This window comes from Lynx rufus, unplaced genomic scaffold (genome assembly GCF_022079265.1).
Source record: "Lynx rufus isolate CCGP_SWC_20201006 ecotype Redwood Valley unplaced genomic scaffold, mLynRuf1.p SCAF_15, whole genome shotgun sequence".
Classification (NCBI taxonomy): Eukaryota; Metazoa; Chordata; class Mammalia; order Carnivora; family Felidae; genus Lynx; species Lynx rufus.
Genome location: NW_025814829.1, coordinates 23,283,169 through 23,305,146, shown reverse-complemented (window position 1 = coordinate 23,305,146; position 21,978 = coordinate 23,283,169). Strand labels below are relative to the sequence as shown.

At 46.5% G+C, this 21,978-nt stretch overlaps 1 protein-coding gene and 1 pseudogene across 6 annotated transcripts in view; one reads left to right on the top strand and one right to left on the bottom strand.

The window, feature by feature from the left end:
* The window catches only part of NAV1 (neuron navigator 1), a 173,195-nt gene that overhangs the window by 127,067 nt on the left and 24,150 nt on the right, over positions 1 to 21,978 (top strand). For 4 of the 6 annotated variants that reach the window (XM_047076696.1, XM_047076693.1, XM_047076692.1 and 1 more), the window contains 7 exons: positions 14,712 to 14,850; positions 15,297 to 15,594; positions 16,693 to 17,386; positions 17,777 to 18,220; positions 18,823 to 18,864; positions 19,549 to 19,697; positions 21,525 to 21,695. In XM_047076696.1, the coding sequence (XP_046932652.1) occupies positions 14,712 to 14,850; positions 15,297 to 15,594; positions 16,693 to 17,386; positions 17,777 to 18,220; positions 18,823 to 18,864; positions 19,549 to 19,697; positions 21,525 to 21,695 (1,937 nt within the window). The remainder of the gene's footprint in view (positions 1 to 14,711; positions 14,851 to 15,296; positions 15,595 to 16,692; positions 17,387 to 17,776; positions 18,221 to 18,822; positions 18,865 to 19,548; positions 19,698 to 21,524; positions 21,696 to 21,978) is intronic. The other 2 variants (XM_047076695.1, XM_047076694.1) reach the window with 1 other exon arrangement.
* Positions 9,013 to 9,537, bottom strand: LOC124510345 (ATP synthase F(0) complex subunit C2, mitochondrial-like; annotated as a pseudogene).

The window sequence follows — 21,978 nt, the reverse complement described above, 5'->3', positions numbered from 1 at the left end:
TTGGTCCTAATTAAGGAGACTCCCGTTAAACAGCTCAACTTTCTGCTCTTTTTTTTGCTTTGCTCTGGCCCTGCCAGCTGACATGGCAGGGCTTTAAACCACACCTCGGAAACAGTCTCTCATGTCTTCCCCTTCTATTCTCACTTCTGTCTCTCGCCCGCCACCCTGCAATTACCCTTTCCCACATTAAGATCCCAATAAAACATATTGATACCTCTAATCCTGTTGCATCCATTTTGTTCCACAAAGTGCTATACAAGCTGTTTGCGAGGCTGAATGATTGTGTGTCGTGTCATTAGAGGAGCACGCACAGAACCTGATTGCATCATAAAAAGGTGGAGTTTCGCCAGGATTATTTTGCTGCCAAGTCAAAGCAATAATTCCTTCCACTTTGCTTGACTCCTTGATTTTCTCAGTCCATAGATTCCACTGAGCCTGGCTGACGGATTTGGGTATTTTAGTTCAGCTGTAATGGCCTGTGGTATTACGATCAAAAACTTAAATGAGTAAATCTCTGAATTGAAAACTTGTCTGGATCATGGAGGTGGACAGTGTCCAAGGCAGCCTGCTGGGGGTATTGGTGTAGCAATAAAGAATAAGCTAGTTTTCATCACTTAATTGTAATATTAGTCTGCCCAGGCTGCTTCAACAAAATACCAAAGGCTCGGAGACTTAAGCAACAGAAACTTATTTTCTCACAGTTCTGAAGGCTAACATCACGAGGTTGAGATGCCGTCAGGTTGGGTTTCTGGTGAGACCTCTCTCAAGCTTGTAGACCTTCTCTCAGTGTCTCTGCGTTACCTTTCCCTGTGCGCATGCACAGAAAGAGCTCTCCGGTGTCTCTTCCTCTGCTTATAAGAATACCAACCCTATCAGATTAGGTCTCCACTCTAATGACTTCATTTAACCTGAATTACCTCCCTAAAGGCTCTATCTCCAAATGTAACCATTGGGAATTATGGCTTCAGTGTAAAGATTAGGTAGGGAGGACACAATTTGGTCTGTCTAGGCTTAAGAAACTCTTTTAACCTCGGAGCAAAGATTAAATGCCAGAATCAAGAAGGCAATGCTTGAAGCATGGTGCTCTGAGGCAAGACAATAATCTAAAGAAACTTTTTTCCTAGGCCATAGACACCTGAGAATCTGAAAGTATGGTCCAAGGCCAGAAAAGTGCACCTATGCACAGAATTTTGTACACCACTGCAAGGGCATCCAATTTTCCAGACCAATGAAGGACTCCATGCTACCAGGCTAGCTCTCTCTAAAAGCATACTTGCTTTTAGGTGACACCTGTACAGATTCAGGCATAGGGTATGAAAGAAAAACATATGTCTTTATTTGGACTGAGTGGGGTTCTGCCTAGGACTGGGCCTGTGACCCTGTCACCACCACTCAAAAACCTCAGGCCTTCTAGAAAAGGGGAGTGAGCTCAGGTGGACCTGCTGATCGTGGCTCCAACTTGAGCAAGAGTTGAGGTGAGCTAAAACTGGGGACAAGCAGAAGTTTTCTCACTTTTCTGTTATATAAGGCATCATCGGAAATAACACAAGTCTTCGCTCAGTGAGTACATTAGGATGATGTTTCATATTGTCGGTGGTATGGCGGCCCAGTGTTTATCTACGCTGTTCCCCCGTTAGATGCCACAGGGAACTTTGGCGGTCACTGTAGAAATTATGAGCCGAGTGACTTAAAAGAAAAAGACCACAGGGGAAATCTGTGATTTCTGAATTTTACAGAATGGTCAAGGTACAGTAGGGCACTGGGGTCTAATTTCCTTGGCTTTTACTTCAGATCTCTAAGAAATGTCTTCAAAATTTGTGGTCTTAACCGTCATAAACTTCCCAGTTGCATCTGAGTAAAAATTCATCACCTAGATGTTGCCACAGATGCCCTAAAGTGATAGGCTTCAAAGTTGCCGGGACTATATTCTCTGATTTTTCAGTGGTGCCAGTAATAGCATGTAAGCAAATCTATAATAATTCAGTTCGCACTTTGGGTCCCCAGCCCATAGCCATTCACAAAATTAGCCTCAGCATTTGAGAGACGAACAAAATTAACCAGATAGTTCTGTGATTCAAACTGAAATTTAGGAAGTGTCTTCAACAAGTCACTGAAACCATTAGTTTTCTTATGCGCTGGGATCCTGGTGTGAGCTTGCTGCCAAAATATCAAGGAGGCCAAAGAAATTTTCCTAATTGTACGTCTCCTCCAATTTCGTATCAGACTCTGGTTACCTTGTCCTTTAGGGTCCCTTCTTCTAGGTGATCTTTACTCTTGATTAAGACTTGGCAAAGTCTTAGCTTAAAAAATTTACATTGGCGTCTTCTCCACCCTACCCCCTCTTCCTCTGAATCTCTCACTCTGTGCAGTTCATCCTTTCCTCCCAGTGCCTGGCTTTGTTGGCCAGATCAGGCTAGCTTGCTGTGGTTTCTGCCAAACCACAGACATGTAATGAAGCAGGCACTGCACTCCCCCTTGCTCTTGGAGTGCTCTGAGGCCACATGGGGGTGGGGAGCAGGAGAGGTTACTTACTGACTTTGAGAACTTTGGCAGTACTTGAGTAGAATGTTGGTTTTTCTACATGGCCTTGATTCATTTGCAAAACTGAACATCACACAGTTGCCCAATTTCATTCTGACTCTTTCATTATCTTTTTTTTTTTTTAATCACTTATCCTCTAATCTCTTGAATGCTTTCTGAGGTCTGTGGCTGATAATTCGATGCATGCATCCAACAATTCTACCACATTTGGTGCCATCTTGGGAAGGATAAGCTGAAGTTTAACTGCACACCATAGCTTTCCCAGGTCACGGACCAACTGTGATTGCTGCAGCAACTAATGAACTCCAGCTCTTCAAAGCTGACATTTCATTGACCAAAAGTTTCCTGTTTAGAACAGCGCTTTCCGATAGAAATATGATGTAAGTCACATATGTAATTTAAAATTTTCTAGTAGACACAGTTTAAAAAGTAAAACAGGTGTAATTAATTACAATAACATTTTATTTAACCCAATATATCTAAAATATTATTTCAGTATGCCATGTAAAGTTATAGTAAGATACGATTTTTTTTCATACTAAGTATTTGGAATCTGGTATTAAATCTTGGTGGTCTTACCATACATCTCAATTTAGACTAGCCACATTTCAAGTACTTAGTAGCCACATATGGCTAGTGACTACCATATTACACAGATCTAGGAGATTACCACCTTGTTAACAAAGGAGAGCAAGTGAGTCCACTTGCTTCAGGGACCAGAGACGGAACATCACTAATTCTCTCATTAGGAACCCACATCTCCATGGCTGTCTGAGTGACCTTTAGGGCAGCCTGAGCTGGCTGTATAAAGCTGAGTGGCTCACCTCCAGGAATGGTCCTGAAGAAAGTATAAAAGACACATGAAGAATGGGATATCTTTGGAACTTTGACTTGAGTTCAAAACATGATTCCTTGCTCAAATGCACCAGACAAGGTTGGGACAAGTTGTCATTTCTGTCATTTGACTCTGTTTCTTCCTATTGAGTTTTCCTTCTATTAAGAGCATAGAATCCACTACCACACTTCTCTAGCAAATAAGGGCTAAAGCATAGTCCAGACACGAACATAACCATATTTGACATTGAACCATATAGAAATACCCATGTGTAACCATTTTTTACCTACAAAATCGACAATTTCATACGGTTTAACCTATTGCATCTCATCCAAGAAGGTAAGAATATTCTTGAGGGTGGAAGTCAGGAAATCTGTATCTAAACTCTAAGCTAGTTGCTGGTTTTGTTCCAAGGAAGTTATGGACAATTTTAAGACTAGAGCAATATCAGGAATGTATTCTGGTCCATAGAAGTATATACGCTTTGAGGTCAACCTGGTCCCGTGCCAGCCCTAAAGTTAGCCTCCCCAGGAGGACAGATCAATTTTGAGTCTCTTTATGTATTTAATTCTATCTTGGACTGATCCTAGACCAAACTTTATCTACTCTTTTCCGTGTCCCCTTGAAGTACCAAGAGTAATTTGACTTTCAGGAACAGATGTCATGCAGTACCCTTGGCTGCACAGCCATCCAATGAGAGCATTGTCTAAAGTACTTATATTCTCAAAATATTCCTTTTGTTTTGATCCATAGTCATTGTAGCTCTTAGGGAACCTAGGGCCAGGGTTATCACATTTGCTAGCCCCCCACCCATCTTGGCTGTAAGATTGCCACCAGACCTCAAATCTAATCTACACTTGGTCTTACCATCAGGTACTGTTTCCTATTTAAGTGCCTGACCAAGGCCGGTGTCCATCAACCCCAGCAAGTGAGACAATATCAAGAATTGTGGCTATTTGTGACCTTTCCCCCTCCACCCCATTTGATGTTTGTCTGTTTCATAGAATCCAATCACCCTTGTTGGTACAGCGATAGGGACTGAAAAGCCTCCTAAGTCTAACTCTGGCTTCTTTCTGTGAGTAGTTTGGGGATTTAGCTCACAGAAGCTGGGTACACTGGTCAAACAGCTTCCTGCTGACTTAGAGCCTATGTCCAGTTTAGATGGTAAGCATAGCTCTTCTTTTCCTAGTTGGGAAAGCAGAGAGTCCTAGGTATCTCCTTGGGATATAATATTGGCTTCCAATTCCAAAAACTCTGCTTGGAAGTAAAGATAATCACCCCTAAATTCCATTTCTTATAACCAGCCTATTGCAACTATTTCTCTGCCTTCAGAGGAAAAAGTAAGGTTCTGTGTCCAGAGCTCTTATCCATTAAGTGGTAAATAATCAGAGAAATTTGGTTACTGACTCACCAGGCATATATATTCTGGATAAATGGAGAAACGATTCAGTATTCACGTCTGACTTTTAAGGACTAGAAGAGCTGCGCTGGAGAAGCAGTAAGGATGTTTTCCTGTGTAGTCACAAGCTAGTCCACCCTTCCCACTAGCTAGCCCACACCCTTGGCCCTCTGGCTGCCTGCGGGCTCCCTTGGTTATTCAAGTTCTGTGGAATGGCTGGACCTAAAATATGGGGAGCAGACTGTGTGAGAGAAGCCTGGGAGGGGTGGCCAGTCCTAGCCAAGACCTACGTTAGTGTTGGTGCTTTTCCCAGAGGGGAGGAGTGTTCCCTGCCCTGTGCATTGCCATGTGTCTGCACCGACACAAACAGAGCAGTGTTCAGTTGAACTGGCCTCCTCACAGTCCTTCTTTTCATCTCCAGAGGAGATGGGGTGCCCCAGAGTGTCCCTAAGACTGTGGTATCAGTGCTAGGAGGTGGGCAAGGGAACAAAAAGGAATCTGTTGCCATTCTTACAGCTCTAGATGGAGGGTTTAATGGATTAGCACTCAACAGGCTGATTTGTTGAAAGGAGTGGTATAGTCTCATGATAACAGTCAGTCCCACCCAAACAACAAGAATAAGCTAGATAAATAACAAATATAGCTTAGTAAACAAAAATTGTAATATCTAAGAATACAAAGTATTCTACATTAAACTAAATTCCAGAAAGGAACGAGCTCTTCCTAGGAAAGAAAGAAATGCACAGCTGCTTTCATTCTAGAGGCACAACAGCAGGAGGGGTAGACCTCTAGGTGAAGAGAAGGACAAAGTAGCTCAGCTTCATACAAAACTTTTGAAGGCTACAGGCTGGCTGGCTACAAGGAAACTAAATCACAGAGCAAATATGTACCCACCCACCCCTAATTCTTTCCCATGAGGACATTGCTTAGTACACACAGTGACAGCAAGTTAACAACTGAGGGCAGGGTAGAAAGATGAGAAAGACACCCCGTCCCTACTCAGTTACAGAGAGCATTCAGGGAGTACCCAGCAGTAACATACTACACAGAAATCTGAGAGCAAGGCAGGAGGATAGAAAAAGACCCATTTAAAGCACAATGGCCTTTCACGGAGTGCATAGAAGCGGCCCACCAAGAGTAAAGAGCACTCCGCAGCAGCTCAAAAAGCCGGGCTGGGCGATACAGCATAGACAGAGATATCTGGAGTCTCACTATGGTCAGATCCTAAGCACTACTGAGATAGTCTTGACCCTATCCTCGAAACATTTGAAACCAGTGATGAACTGACTTTAACCAAAGAGACAACAAAGCCCAGACCTAGCTCTGCTACAAATTAAACCGACTCAGCTCACAATCCTAGCAGCCTGACAGAGGAAGGGACGTGCCCTTTTCTAGGCATATGTATTGCCATTCTTTGTTCACATACAACATTTGACATATAATAAAAAGTTACAAGATTCATAAAGAAGCAGGAAAATATAACTGGCAGAAAAAATAGTCAATAGAAGCAGACCTATAGGTGGCCCAGATGTCGGAATTAATAGACAACACTGTAAAATGCTTTCTGTAAATATTTTTAAGGCATGTATATTCTGAGTTTATGCATTCCTACCTTCTCAGAAGCCAGGAATTTCAAGTCTGCAAGTGTGTACAAGCCCACTATGTACAGGATATTGTGTGAGGCATAGAAAGGTGAATGACACTCAATCCTATCCCTAGGGGAAATACAGTCTAGCGAACATAAAAGAGAACGAGATTTCTTCTGACAAGGAGCATCCTGGAAAGCCTCATAGAAAACTTGGTGTTTGATCTGGGTGTTGAAGGAAGGTGAGATTTCAAAATGCAGAGCTAGGGGGAAACCCATGGGAGGTGGGTGGGGTTTATGTACATTGTTCTCAAGTCCCTGGAATCACGTCAGGACTCCAGAATCTTCAGCAGGGCACAGACCATTGGCTCAATGATGGTAAGACTGGCTCTCCATGCAGGCCTGTACTTCAGAAAAGAAATCAGGTGACACAACTGGTCACCTAGTAGGAATCCTAGAAGACATTAGAATTAGGAGCAGGATGAGACTAGGGAAAAGGAGATGAGCGTTATGTTTATCTGTGTTCTAACATGGCAAAGTCATATTTTTGGATTTTGTTGGAAAATTAAATCACTCCTTTCTCTGAATCCTCTTATGTATGTTTGTCTGCACTTCAGATATGGTATTCATTTCATGTATACATCTTCCTCCACCCTTGGGTTGTTGAGCTCATTCTGATAGTCACTCATTTTAAATGCCCATGCAACTGAAGCTATCTTATAAATACCAGGACGTCAATGGATGTTTGCCAAATTGAAATTTAATTTAACCCTAGGCAGAGCTTCTAGGATTTGAATTCAGGTACCCTGGCTACAACATCTGTGCTCTTAAACGCTATACTCTGTTATTGATGTCTCATGGATAATCTTGAACAGTGGGCCGTAGAATTTTGATTTTATTAAATCAGCAACAAGGAGCTAATGAAGGTTTGGTAAGTGCTACGCTTTTGGGTGATTAGGCTTCTGATTCTATTCAGTGTGTCTGGAAGGAAGGAGAATTTAGAGACAATGGGGTCAGTAAGGAGGCTTTCACAGTGGTTTGAGCGAGCGCGACATTAGCTCTAAACCATAGCAAAAGTAGGAGAATGTAAAGGAGAAGAAGATAGGTTTAAGAGGCAAGTGGTCACATGGTCAGTGGGACTTGTTGAGGAGGGAAGTGAAGAAAAAGGAGTTGTGGCCATATTGAAGCTTTTGATAAGGTGACAGAAAAAAAAAAAACCTGATACTTTTCAGGGAAACAGGAAATGAGAAGTTTGAGATTTGGAGGGAAGGGAGGATTAAAGGATATGAGGCGATCAGTAAATGAGAAAATGAATATCCTGCTGAGAAAAATCTTTCATTTACTGCTATAACCTGTTCCAGTACTTTAGAAATATCCCTTGACAAGAGTCATTTTCATCATCTTGTTTATATTTGACTTAATCTCTCATATGTTTATTCTGACTTATTTCCTCTTTTGTTCCGAGGGTGGATGAAAATGGTAAATAAGGTGTTATTATTCCTCTAATAACCTCCCCAGAATGAAAACTTGTATACCATGTAAAGTAAATGGTGTAAATGTAGAAGACAACATTTCTCTTTTATATCAGTTGCCTGTTGGTGATGGTTGTTTGGATTTATAAGTAGATTAGATCATAAACAGGTATTAACTTCGCTGCATTGCTGCGTTTCTAGTGTGGTTAGACCTAGACCTCTTTTCCCCACCTGAGATCTATGTGAGAAACGTTTTTTTTTGTTTTGTTTTTTTTTTAATTTTTTTTTTCAACGTTTATTTATTTTTGGGACAGAGAGAGACAGAGCATGAATGGGGGAGGGGCAGAGAGAGAGGGAGACACAGAATCGGAAACAGGCTCCAGGCTCTGAGCCATCAGCCCAGAGCCCGACGCAGGGCTCAAACTCACGGACCGCGAGATCGTGACCTGGCTGAAGTCGGACGCTTAACCGACTGCGCCACCCAGGCGCCCCTCGAGAAACGTTTAAAGAGAAATAGAAAGGAGATAGCAAAAGCCAGCTTCGACAGAGCAAAGAGAAATTATTTGTGCCAGACAACAGATGCAGTAGCCCTCCCGGGCTCTAAGCCCTGCCCTCCTCTTTATTTATTGTTTTGGTGCCATTATTGTTTCTCCATGTTATCACCAGTGACCAGGCAGTTACTCTGTGGTAAATCTGGCTCGTTAGCTGATAGAGTCTGCAAACTCTTCTAAAGACTTTCTGTTCTCAGACCTTAGGCAGTCATGTTCCAGGGTGGACAGCGTCCATCCAGCCTCTTTTCTCCCAGGGTCTTGATTCTTCAAAAAAATCATCTAGATGGTTCCTTCCGGCTTTTCCTGATTTGGTGATGGAACTCTCCTCTCCTCACTGTACTTAAAGTCTACCCATCAGAACATGCAATTCAAAAGAGCAAACTCTGTTAAGTGTCATTTAGGGGCGTTTTGCTGCTGGTAGCATATTTCACAACTACCACAAGAGTAAAATGATAATACAGGGTTTGGGGTTTCTTTTTTTTTCCTTTTCTTACTAATACATCATTTATTTGTTTTCCCTCTGTCAAACCCTGAGCCAACCCCAGGCTGCCTGGGGAGATATCAGAAAAGGAACATACAGGGCAGATAAGATAGGGGAGAAAAACCTATGGAAAATGGAGATGGCTCCTTCACATGGTGAAGAGGATGAGAAAGGCTGCCATCAAGCCAAAGAGCCCCTTGGCCTCCCAGAGGGCAAAGCCCAGAATGGCGTAAGAGAAGAGCTTTGGCTTCAGGGAGGGGTTCAATGATGAGGCTCCCAAACACAGTCCCAATTCTAGCCTCAGAGCCAGCCACCCCTACCAAGGCAGCCCCAGCCCCAATGAACTTGGCTGCTGTGTCAATGTCCCTTGAAATGGCGCTGGGTCGGAAGCTGCGGCTGGGAATAAGTGAGGTCAGGGGACGTGGGGCTGCCAAGCTGCTGAGGCTCTCTATGTCAGTGTCTCCTGTGGTTTTAGCACCACCGCGGACAGCGATCCACTCAACAGCCAAGAGGTGCTCCTGCCCAAGAAGGGGGCGAAGGCAAACTTTGCGCAGGCGTAGGTTTTCAGGGGATGAGGGGCTGTGGAAGAAGAGCTGCTCCCAGTTCAGGGAAGACAGAGAGGGGCAGCAAGGGGGGTTCTTTTTTCCTTAAGTCTTAACACCAAAAGCACCATAAGCAGGGAAAAGAAGAGATAATAGCCACAAAATTTGGGGAAGCTGGAAATGAGAAAGGCAAGTGTGAATGGATGTATCCGACTTAAAGCTGAGTCCTGAGCCAGTGATCGGAAAAGCTGCACAGCGATTGTGTTTGCACCCCAGAACCCTCAAAAAGCTTGGTAGTTGGTGAACATCAGGTACCTTTAGTGGGGGAAGCGATGAAACTAAAAACAGGAGGATTGGTTTAATACTTATATAAAAAACACTTAGACTCTGAGATCCTCTCCTCTGCTACTTCCAGAAAGGCAATAGCCCTTCCCCGCCAGGCAGGAGTTTGGAAGATTCATCTCTAGGGAACCTGACCAGCCTGAGAGAAGAAACTTACATGAACAAGTCCAATCATATCTCCCTGTACAGAAAGCATAACTGACAAGTCCTATCTATGTGCACAAAGCTTCCAAATAATTGTTTTAATTTTTTTTTTAATTTTTAAAGTTTATTTATTTATTTTGAGAATGAGAGAGCACAAGCGGGGAGGAGCAGAGAGAAAGAGAGAATCCCAAGCAGGCTCCACGCCATCAGCATAGAACCTGATGTGAGGCTCAAACTCCGGAACTGTAAAATCATGACCTGAGCAGGGATCGAGAGTCGGAGGCTTAACTGACTGTACCACCCAGTCGCCCCAATTTTTTTAATTGAAAAAAATGTTTATTTATTTTGAAAGAGAGCACATGTACGTGCGTGTGAGCGGGGAAGGGGCAGAGAGAGAATCCCAAGCAGGCTCCCGTGCTGTCAGCGTGAAGGCCATTTGGGGGGGCGGGGGGGGGGGAGGGTTCAATCCCACGAACCATGAGATCATGACCTGAGCCAAAATCAAGAGTCAGACACTTAACTGGCTGAGTCACCCAGGTGCCCCCCCCACCAAATTATTAATGAGTGTTCCATTCTTACCTATGAGCAAACAACCAAGGATCATCAGACAACTAAGAAGGGTCTGTAACTTGAAAGTCTCACCACTACAGACAGAAAGAAGCTACTTGGAACCAGACACTATACAAAGAGATTATAAACCTGCCCCTCTGAATAAATTGGTGAATGAATATCTTCGAGAGTTAAGAGAAGAGATTGCATCCTTGAAAGAAGGAATGATGTACTATTTTTAAAGTACTCTTAAAATTTTAAATATGATAGCAGAAAGGAACATTTTAATGGAGGAAACAAGATAAAATTGAGGCCGCTGCCCCAAAAGTAGAGTTAAAAAATAAATATATATAGTGCTGGAAAATAAGAAAGAAAATCAAGAGTATCAGCCTCAAAACGTATCATCTGAATAATAGACATTGTAGAAGAGAGAACTAAAAAAATGGAGAGGAGAAAGTCATCAAAGAAATAATTCACGCGGGGCGCCTGGGTGGCTCAGTCAGTTAAGCGTCCAACTTCAGCTCAGGTCATGATCTCACGGCTTGTGAGTTTGAGCCCCGCATCGGGCTCTGTGCTGACAGCTCAGAGCCTGGAGCCTCTTCAGATTCTGTGTCTTTCTCTCTCTCTCTGCCCCTCCCCCGTCTCTCTCTGTCTCTCAAAAATAAATAGAAACATTAAAAAAAATTTAAGAAATAATTCATGAAAATTTCTGGATTATAAGGGCCCAGTAAGGTATCTAACTCAATGGATAAAAATCAGCCCACACCAAGGCATGTCATTAATGATATTTTAGAACACCAGGGAAGATGCTAAGCTTTCTAAAAAGAAATAGGTCACATATTAAGGACAAGGAATCAGAATGGCAACAATAGAGGCCAGACAATGGAGCAGTGCCTTTAAATCCTTAGAGATTATTTTCAGTCTAGAATTGTATGGCTAGCCAAAATTTCACATGTAAAAATAGAATAAAGATACTTTATACTGTGTCAGATCTTACCAAGTTTGCTTCCCAAGCATCTATTGAAACCTACTAGAAGAGATATTTCATTAAAACAAGAAAGTAAACCAACTAGAGAAAGACTGACGTTCTAGCTTAAGAGCCTGGTAAAGAGAGCACTTGCGTGGCTCAGTCAGCTAAGCCACCTACTTCGGCTCAGGTCATAATCTCCAGGTTCTTGAGTTCAAGCCCCGTGTCAGGCTCTGTGCTGATAGCTCAGAGCTTGGAGCTTACTTTGGATTCTGTGTCTCCTTCTCTCTCTGCCCTTCCCCCATTCGTGCTTGGTCTCTCTCTCTCAAAGATAAACATTTAAAAAAAGCAATAAAAAATTTTTTGTAAAAGAGCCTGGTAAAGAGAACCAGGATGATGAATTGTGGTCCCATAATGTCAGCTATTTAGCAGATCCAGAAAGCAAGCGGCTAGAAGACAGAAGCATAGGGATATTCTTTTTTTTTTTTTTTTAATGTTTATTTATTTTGAGAGGGAGGGAGAGAGAGACCATGAGCAGGAGAGGGGCAGAGAGAGAGAGAGAATCCCAAGCAGGCTCCACACCGTTAGCACAGAGCCCAATGTGGGGCTCGATCCCACGAACTCTGAGATCGTGACCTGAGCCAAAGTTGGACGCTTAACCCACGGAGCCACCCAAGCGCTCCGCATAGGGATATTCTTTAATTTTTTTTTTAACATTTATTTATTATTGAAAGAGACACAGAGCACGAGCAGGGGAGGGGCCGAGAGATGGAGAGACACAGAATCTGAAGTAGGCTCCAGGCTCTGAGCTGTCAGCACAGAGTCCAACGCGGGACTCGAACTCGCAAACTGCAAGATCATGACCCGAGCCGAAGTCAGATGCTCAGCCGACTGAGCCACCCAGGCGCCCCCCGCATAGGGATATTCTTGAAGGAAGCACAAGAGACTGTTAACAGTGGTTACTTTAAAAGTAAAAGTGAGGGGTACCTGGATGGCAGTTGGTTAAGCATCCAACTTGATTTCGACTCAGGTCATAATCTCACGGCTTGAGATTTAAGCACTGCGTCCAGCTCTGTGCTGACATCACGGAGCCTGCTTGGGATTCTCCCTCTCTCTGCCCCTCCCCTCAAAATAAGTAAATAAACCTAAAGGAAAGGTCTGTGAATTGGGAGGAATGGGCAAGGAGGACTTGAACCCACTCTGAGAAGATACACTCCCCGTCTTTATTTTTAATATTAAGCCTTTCCATAAATGTAGGGCAAAGGAAGGGTTTCTTTTAGACTGGTGGACCACAGCAGCCCTAGTCTTTTTGCAAGAGCCCTTCCGTAAGAATTTTCTCCACTCCAAGACCTTCATTACCAATAATTAATTTCAGACGGAAGGTTCAGTACTCCAGGCTTCCTCTGTCTTTGACCCAGGAGAACAGGCAGTGAATAGTTTGTTTGTTTGCTTGCCAGAGATCTTATCTTGACCCAGAAGAGCTGATAGGATCAGAAAGCCAGAACTGATCTTTCCTCCCCAGTATTCTTTCTCTACAAAATGGGGGCTGTGATAGCTTAGCCCAAGACAAACGTGGGATTAATATATGTCACGAGTGGAGAAAAAAAGAGGTTGCTTGTTTTAATAATGGCTATATTTCATAGCAAGAAAATCGAAATCACTCTGTAGTGTGTTCTAGTCCCCATTCTTTCTTTGGTCTTTCTCAATGTATTTGGATTAATCAGTACAGAGCAACCAAGCCAAATGTCCAAACCACCCACTTTCCTATTCCCAGCAAATAAATTAGAGGGAGGCCAGCTGAAATCTGGGCCAAGAACTTAGCTGACTTGTACGTCTGACTTTTGTTCCATGATCTGAAACTCAAACTAAAGCAAAAAGGAAAAATTTTCCAGATACCAGCCTCTTAGTCCTTCACACACGCAAAACTGATAAACAAACCTGTGAACACAGATGCAACGATTTGGAGAATGATCCCTACAGGCACAAACAGATGCTTTCCTACTGCAGTCTTCCTGAAGTCCATGTTCAGCTTTGGGCTCTAAAACTTGAGTGAAATCAGAGGGACTTTTTAGGATCCAGAAGGAAGTGGTGAAAGGCTTAGAAAACAGGACCTTTGAAGAAAGGTTGTAGGAGACAGATTTTGAACTCAGAAAATAATGTGTGATCAAGAAGAAGCTTGCGGGGCGTGGAGGGGGCCCCCTGGCTGGGTCAGTCGGCTGAGCTCCCGACTCTTGGTTTCAGCTCAGGTCACGATCTCACGTGAGTTTGAGTCTTGCATGGGGCTCTGTGCTGGCAGCGTGGAGCCTGCCTGGGATTCTCTCTCTCCTTCTCTCTCTGCCCTTCCCCTGCTCACACTGTCTCTGTCTTTCTCGAAATAAATAAACTTAAAAAAAAAAAAAAAAGCTTGGGAATAGCAAATAAGGAGAGAACAAAAGGAAGTTGGTAACAATGGTAGAGGACCCTATTTAGTTTACAGGGTAAGAATTAACTTTCTAACTGCAAAAGTTGTTAAACGCAGAAACGAACAGCTAAGGGAATGTTGTAGAATCCAAGTTCCAAAGAGATGAAGAAGCCTGTATTAGTTTCACTTAGTGTATGGACTAGGGTTCTTTATGGAAAGACATGGCAGATATGCAGGTGTTCAACCACGGTCTCTCCCAGCTACCACAAATCTGATGTTCTGAGCAATTGCCAGAAAGATGAAACCGTTCGGCACAAATTTGGTGCTTCTGCTTGGCCACAGCACCTTAAGTGCGGCTCATTTATCAGCAGAGAGGTACATGCTGCTTAGAAGCAAAACCTGATCCCAGGATCCAGAAACCGTATAAGCAGAGGAGCAGTGAGAAATGATAGGTCTAAGGGGTCCTGAAAAAGATAAATCTTTTTCTGGCCCTTGTTACCAGGTATGGAAACATTTAGAAAAGAGAGGGAAAATACTTGGAGAACACGTCCAGAAATGAACAAAGATAGGGTTGTTATGAGATTGGAAGACGGCGACAGGGAGAGGAAATTGGTTTGTATAATTAGATTGATCTAAGAATTACCTTGTCATCACAGTATACCTTTCTGTTAAGGAGATGTAACGTCTTCTTTTCCCAGATAAAGACAGAGTGCTTTCCTTTTATAAAAGAACATTGCCAAAGTATACTTCAAGTTACTGGCAAACCCAGGACTAACCTTCAAGCTTTCTTCTCTTGGCCAGTCTATATATTGGAATAGAGCCATTTCTCCCATCAATATGAAAAGTTTATTTCTTGCCTTGGCTTCTGTTTTAACTGCTAACCTTTATCTCCTGTCCCGCAGCTGGGATGAGAGCAGCTCCATCAGCAGTGGGCTCAGTGATGCCTCGGACAACCTCAGCTCAGAAGAGTTCAATGCCAGCTCCTCCCTCAACTCCCTCCCAACTACTCCCACTGCTTCTCGCAGGAACTCTACAATAGTGGTACGTGAGCTTACAAACACCTGGGCCATTATGTCGAGATGAGCCACAGGGCAGATGGCAATGCCTGGGTACACGTTTGCACATACACTCGCCCACCCCGTGGGATCTCTTCCCGTGTGCCTTTGGCCAAGTCCTTTTAGAGCTGGCCAAAGGAAACCTGAGGCTACCAAGCAGTCTTAGCTGTGGTCCTAGTAACACCTGTATTAGTGGCCACGCCTACTTGGAGTGATACATCTCTGTTCCAACCAGAGAAGGAAAAGAAGCCCTGAAAAAACACACAGGATGTCTTTTCTCTGGCACACGAGAGGTATAGGTCGAAACCCTGGGTTGACAACACTGTGGAACGAGCAGGGCCACCCAGCAACCAAAATAAATCCCCTCAGCCTCCTTGTTTCCATCCCCAAGACCCTCATGTCTCACTCTGCTTTTTCTGTTCTCCTCTTCAGCTCCGCACAGACTCAGAGAAGCGCTCACTGGCAGAAAGCGGGCTGAGCTGGTTTAGTGAATCAGAGGAGAAGGCCCCCAAAAAACTGGAGTACGACAGTGGTAGCCTGAAGATGGAACCTGGGACTTCTAAGTGGCGGAGAGAGCGGCCCGAAAGCTGTGATGATTCATCCAAGGTTGGAGAACTGAAAAAGCCTGTCAGCCTGGGACACCCTGGTTCCCTGAAGAAGGGCAAGACCCCACCGGTGGCTGTCACTTCCCCCATCACTCACACAGCCCAGAGTGCCCTCAAAGTCGCAGGTGAGCCTGGAATAAAGGAAGGGACGAGGGCAAAGTCCTTTCTTTGGCTGCTCCTCTTCTTAAGGTCATTAACCCACAGGATGGTAGCAAACATCTACAGAGTGCTTTAACAACAGTCCTGTGAGGTAGGGAAGATGGGTATTACTATTTCCATTTTATGAATATAGAAATAAAAACAAAAGGGGTTAAGTGGCAGAGCCAAAACCATACAGCTAATAAGAGGGAGAGGCAGGAGTATGTTATGTTCAGAGACTAGTTTGACCTGCCTTTAGATACTTCCCATTGGTTGTCTTTCTTTCCTCTCCCAAGACATTTGGCTGGCGTACTTCTTCACAAGGTACTTGCTTGGCCTCCCCGTGAGGTCCCAAGAAAACAAAAAATCAGAATTGCATTGCTCCCAAAGTTGGCCCCTTGGGTAACTTTTCGCCTTAATTGACATTTCCTTCCAGTCTCTACCTACCAGGAGGTGTGGCCATAATCTCGGCTGTTTGTAGCCCCTCCTTTTTGTCCTTCCTTGGCCAGTTGTTAGATGCACTTCTTTCTTAACCTTTGTGGTTGCCTCTGCCATTTTCACCAAAGTGGAATGTCCTACTGTAATGGGAGTGGGTCGTTTGGTTTTTTTTTTTTTAAGTTTTATTTATTTTGAGAGAGAGAGCACGCATGCACTCGTGTGAGCAAGCTGGGGAGGGGTAGAGAGAAAGGGAGAAAGAGAATACCAAGCAGTCTCCACGCTGTCAGCATAGAGCCCAATGCGGGGCTTGATCCCATGAACTGGGAGATCACGACCTGAGCCCAAATCAAGAGTCACACGCTTAATTGATTGAGCCACCCAGGCGCCCCTGCTGTATTTTCTAGAAGCAGAAAATAACAAAAAGCAAAACAAACAAAAAAAACCCTGAGGCCGCTCCTACCCAGTCTCCTTCCTCTGGCGAGAAATTTCGTCAGCCTACATGGTACCTGCTTACCAGTCTCTAAAATTCTATAGTACCTTGTCAATGTGTCCTTTTCCCATGGAGGGCAAGAAAGGGATTTGCCGGGACATTACCAAGCTATGGGCCAGTTTCAGCCACTCTTACCTCATTTCCCGCCCTCTTACAGGCAAACCGGAAGGCAAAGCTACGGACAAGGGTAAACTTGCAGTGAAGAACACCGGGCTACAGCGCTCCTCCTCTGACGCCGGCCGGGATCGCCTGAGTGATGCTAAGAAGCCTCCCTCGGGCATTGCTCGCCCCTCCACTTCGGGATCTTTTGGCTACAAGAAGCCTCCTCCTGCCACAGGCACAGCCACTGTCATGCAGACCGGGGGTTCGGCCACTCTCAGCAAAATCCAGAAGTCCTCAGGCATCCCTGTCAAGCCCGTGAATGGACGCAAGACCAGCTTAGATGTGTCCAACAGCGCAGAGCCCGGATTCCTGGCTCCTGGCGCCCGTTCCAACATCCAGTACCGAAGCCTGCCCCGGCCAGCCAAGTCCAGTTCTATGAGCGTGACCGGTGGGCGGGGCGGACCTCGCCCTGTTAGCAGCAGCATTGACCCCAGCCTTCTTAGCACCAAGCAGGGGGGCCTTACACCCTCCAGACTGAAGGAGCCTTCCAAGGTGGCCAGTGGGCGGACCACTCCAGCCCCTGTCAATCAGACCGATAGGGAAAAGGAGAAAGCCAAAGCCAAGGCGGTGGCCTTGGACTCAGACAACATCTCCCTGAAGAGCATTGGCTCCCCAGAGAGTACTCCGAAGAACCAAGCCAGCCACCCCCCAGCCACCAAGTTGGCAGAACTGCCACCAACCCCTCTCAGGTACCCGAACTGGGCAGCTTCTTCCTCGTCCCTCTGCTCTTTCTTTGACACATGCCTTTAGACCAAGTGAGGCCTGGCCTACCTACCCACTGTCGCCTCTGGACCTTTGCCTGGCTCTTTCCCCTCCACTCCCCTGTATGCCAAGTTCCTTCTCCCTCTTTCAAAACTCACCTCGTTTATCCTATTCCCTGACCAACCCTTAACCTGTCTTCAGCACTCGGACGAGTGGGTTTTCTGGGTTTCCTTACACGTATCTTTGTATGTAAATCCATCCGTGTGTAAATCCACCTGTGTCGCCCACGTGCATGTGCTGTCCCCCTCATGAAGACCGCCTCTTGCTTCTGTCACTCTGTTATTCTGAAAACTTTATTTAATTTTCGCTTCCCTCAGGGCCACGGCTAAGAGCTTTGTCAAGCCACCCTCCCTAGCCAACCTAGACAAGGTCAACTCCAACAGTCTGGATCTGCCATCGTCGAGTGAGGCCCACGCTTCAAAGGTCCCAGATCTGCATCCTACAAGCTCAGCGACCGGGAGCCCTCTCCCTTCTTGCTTCACCCCTAGTCCAGCACCCATTCTCAATATTAACTCAGCCAGCTTCTCCCAGGGCCTGGAGCTAATGAGTGGTTTCAGTGTCCCCAAAGAGACCCGCATGTACCCCAAACTCTCAGGCCTGCACAGGAGCATGGAGTCCCTCCAGATGCCAATGAGCCTGCCCAGTGCCTTCCCCAGCAGTACCCCTGTTCCCACCCCCCCGGCCCCCCCTGCTGCACCCCCAGAGGAAGAGACGGAAGAGCTGACCTGGAGTGGAAGCCCCAGAACTGGGCAATTGGACAGGTAAGTGGATAGAGAGACACAACTGAACCTGGGTCTGTCCCTATGGCTCTGGCTCATTTCGCCATTAGTAACACCGTCCTGTATTCGATTGCCGGGCTGTGACTTGGAAAATGTTTTCACGTACAGTAAGTAATTTCATGTGCTTCACAACACCTCCAGGAGATACGTGGGAGTTTCAAATTACTGTGCCGATAAATTATTATTATTATCACTATGATAATTGTACATTGGGGACACTAGTGCACAGACATTAAGTGGCTTTTCCAAGATTTCACAAGTAGTTTAACCTGTCATCCAAAGCTTTTGCCTTTTGGGCCAGACTGATGTCTATTATATCACACCTTAATGTGACCTTTTAGGTAGCTAACCACATCCTGATTCCTGAGCAGACAAAAACACTTCGTATTTCAAGTGAATTTCTCAAGTTGTAAGCACAGAGGAAGACTGCAACTGTCTTATTTTGTTTATAGAGATAAAGGGGTTTGCAGTTTGATGTCCTGTGTTTGGTGTTGCATCCTGTAAACCTGTGGTCCCAAATTCTAGTTTCTAAGATGGACCCACATGCCTCTCTCTCTCTCTCTCTCTCTCTTTTTTCTGCACAGCAATCAGCGGGATCGGAACACTCTTCCCAAGAAAGGGCTCAGGTAACCCTTAAATGTGTTTTTCCTTCCCTCTATCTGCGGATCCTGGTCTTTGGGAAAAACTGTAACTTGACCCGTCCTAAGTCCCGGTCATGAATTTAGTGTCCCTTTTAGCCGAGTTCTTTGTATGCGGTGCCTGTGCGAATGCCTCCTCGAGCCCTACCCAAGCTTAGTATTATGTGTGAGTCAACTTTATAGCCAGAGTTCTTTTTTGGTGACAGAGAGGAAGCAGGTTGGCACATGGGAATCCTACCTACCCTTACCTGTCCCAGCCTGTGCTGTCCCCAGTCCTGACTAAACTTCCTCTCTGTAATTTTCCTCCCTCAAAGTAAACCGGTGGGAGGACAGGCCGCCTCTGGGGTCACTGAGATGGGGAAGAGCAGGACACCCCGGTCCTCCACCAATTCTGCAGCCCTGAGTCCTTCAGCTAGGTGACTCCTGCTCTGTGGAAGCCCACGTATGGAGTCGTAAAGCTCTGTCCTGAGCTCCCGGGAAGAGGCTGTCACGCCCCCTCCATCATTTCAGTCCCCACCTCAGGATGTCACCTCGTCTGTTGCTCCCTCACTCCTTAGGCAGTTCTGTCTGCTCCCCCTTTCCCTTGTCCTGCGTCCAGAACCTCCACACCAGCCAAACCTCTGATATCACTTTGTGGTTGCCTGGGCTGAGTTCTTCTGCTCCGTCCTACAGGTACCAGCTTCAGTCCCAGGAGGACACCAAGGAGAGGCGACACTCCCATACCATTGGTGGGCTGCCCGAAGCCGACGACCAGTCAGAGCTGCCTTCCCCCCCTGCACTCTCCATGTCCTTGAGTGCAAAGGGCCAGCTTACCAACATAGGTCAGTGTTTCCGGTCACTCACTGTGGCATGGGATGAAGCAGGGGTCACCCTGCAGTGTGAGGCAAGGCAGCTGGACTTTAGGGTTCATCTCGTATTTAACTCCCACCGCACTGGGTGGCTCCGTGGTGCCTCAGTTTATCCGTCCAAAATCAGATTGAAGGCAAAGTGCTCCAAGATCCTTAAACTGAAAAGTTGCCCCTGGGCACAAGCTGTAAGGGTCTTTGTAGCATCAGAGAGTCTGAATGATGGCGTGGAAAAGCCACAGACCGAGGCCCGGAGATCAAACTAGTGCAAGAAGCAGGCAGTCGTTGCCAGAAAGGAGCTGCCACACTCGGGGCTGCGATACTAAAATGCTGGGCTGGTGGAGAAGAAGGAAGGGACAGTTGTTGATTGCAAGCGATGGAATCTGCCTCCAGACTCAGAAAAGTGCAGCTCCCCAGCTGCCATCCTAGCCCTGAAGGCAGAGCTGGTGGAGACATGTCCTGGCTACACCCTTTCTAAAGCCTAAGGAGAAAGGAAAGCTAGGAAAGAAGGAAGAGACTGCTGATTCAGAGGCAGGGAGGCAAAGAAGCTTCGGGTGGAGGCCTGGCCACGGCACAGGAGCTCAGCAGCCCTGGCTCTGGGAAGCAGCATGCCGTGATTGGCTCAGTGGGAACCCCTTTAGAACGAGCCCAGGACAGGCTTGTCGTTTGCCGTGTCTTTCTAAGTCCACCTCCTGTCTCAGCTGAGTGAAGGAGAGCAGTAAGGGAAAATGAGGACCTGGAACATGCCTGTGGGATGGCTGCGGGCAATTTGAGGAAAAACTAGGAATTAAGATCATTTTGCCTACAGGAGGGAATGATTCCTAAGGCAGGGTCATCTGGTTACCCAAGGGCCATTAAATGGAGGACGGGGCCAGCTTGTTCTCCATCTCCACTGAGGACCAAAGAAGAGGAAATGCGTTAGTGCTGCAGGATGAAGGGGCTGGGCTAAACCGTGATCGCCTTACGTATTCGAGAGGGCCGAGAGAGGTGCGAAATCTTCCGCACAGGTCTTTATGGACAGACTAGACAGCCACCTGCCTGTGTGGAGGCAAAAGAGTAGCCAAGGGGAGGTGCATGTGGGAGTGAACCCTGGGAGGCTGTAACCCCAACACGGGAGGGACAGAGGGGAGCAGGTCCTGCAATCGGCAGGGATTCAGCGGAGCCCAGCTTCAAAGCAGATTCTAGGAGACTTACCCGAGCTCCATCCATCTGACCTTCCAGCCGGATGCTGGGCAGAGAGGGCTGTGTTTCTCGCTGCGTCAGAACCGACCAGTGGCCTGGGACGACGCGGCTTGTGGGGAGAGTCCCGCTCCCTCCCATAATGCCGAGCCCATCGGAGCCCATGGCCTGGCCCCCTTCTCTAGCCGCCTCTTTGTCATCATTCAGATCTGAGTCTTGGCCCGAATTCTTAGTCCTCCCAAGCTGCCAGGTGTATTTTACGGAACCACGACATCCCATTTTCATCGGCACTTTCAAGTGATGTGAAGGTTTCAGAAAAGCGACAGTTCCCGGGCAGGGCTGAGGGAAGGTCTTTAAAATAGGAAACGCTGTTCTCCCTTTATTCCCGACAGCAGGGTCCTTCTCCGTTAGGGCTCGATCTCCCCAGGAGAGACCCCACCCCTAACCCCCAGCTGCCTGCACACTCCCACTGCCCCACCTCGCCCTTCCTCTCCTGCCCTCTCACCATTTGCCTCCCATGCTCCTGGTGCTCCATTTCCCAAGGGACCCAGAGAGCTGATGACCCTGCCTCTTCTCCTGCCCTCCCCTCTCCCTCCCCTGTCCCCCTCCCCTCTGTCCTTCCAGTGAGTCCCACTGCGGCCACCACGCCAAGAATCACCCGCTCCAACAGCATCCCCACCCACGAGGCGGCCTTCGAGCTGTACAGCGGCTCCCAAATGGGGAGCACCCTGTCCCTGGCCGAGAGACCCAAGGGGATGATTCGGTCAGGATCCTTCCGAGACCCCACGGACGACGGTGAGACTTCATGCCAGCGCGGTTCACGCTCATTCCAGCTCTGCTGGGCCCCCTCACCTGCCACCACCTCCACTACCACCACCACACACACGTACATGATTCACAGAACATCGAGTTCGGGCCATTTCAGTTCTTTCTTCCCATCCCTTTGAAGGGTCTGGGGGCCCAGAAACCTTGGGTGGCACCGTCTGGCGCTGGGGCTTTGGGATGGAGCGTTTGCCATTGGGGCTGGGGGCGGGAAATGGAGCGTGGAAGGGTTACATGGTACCCCTCGGAGCGCTCG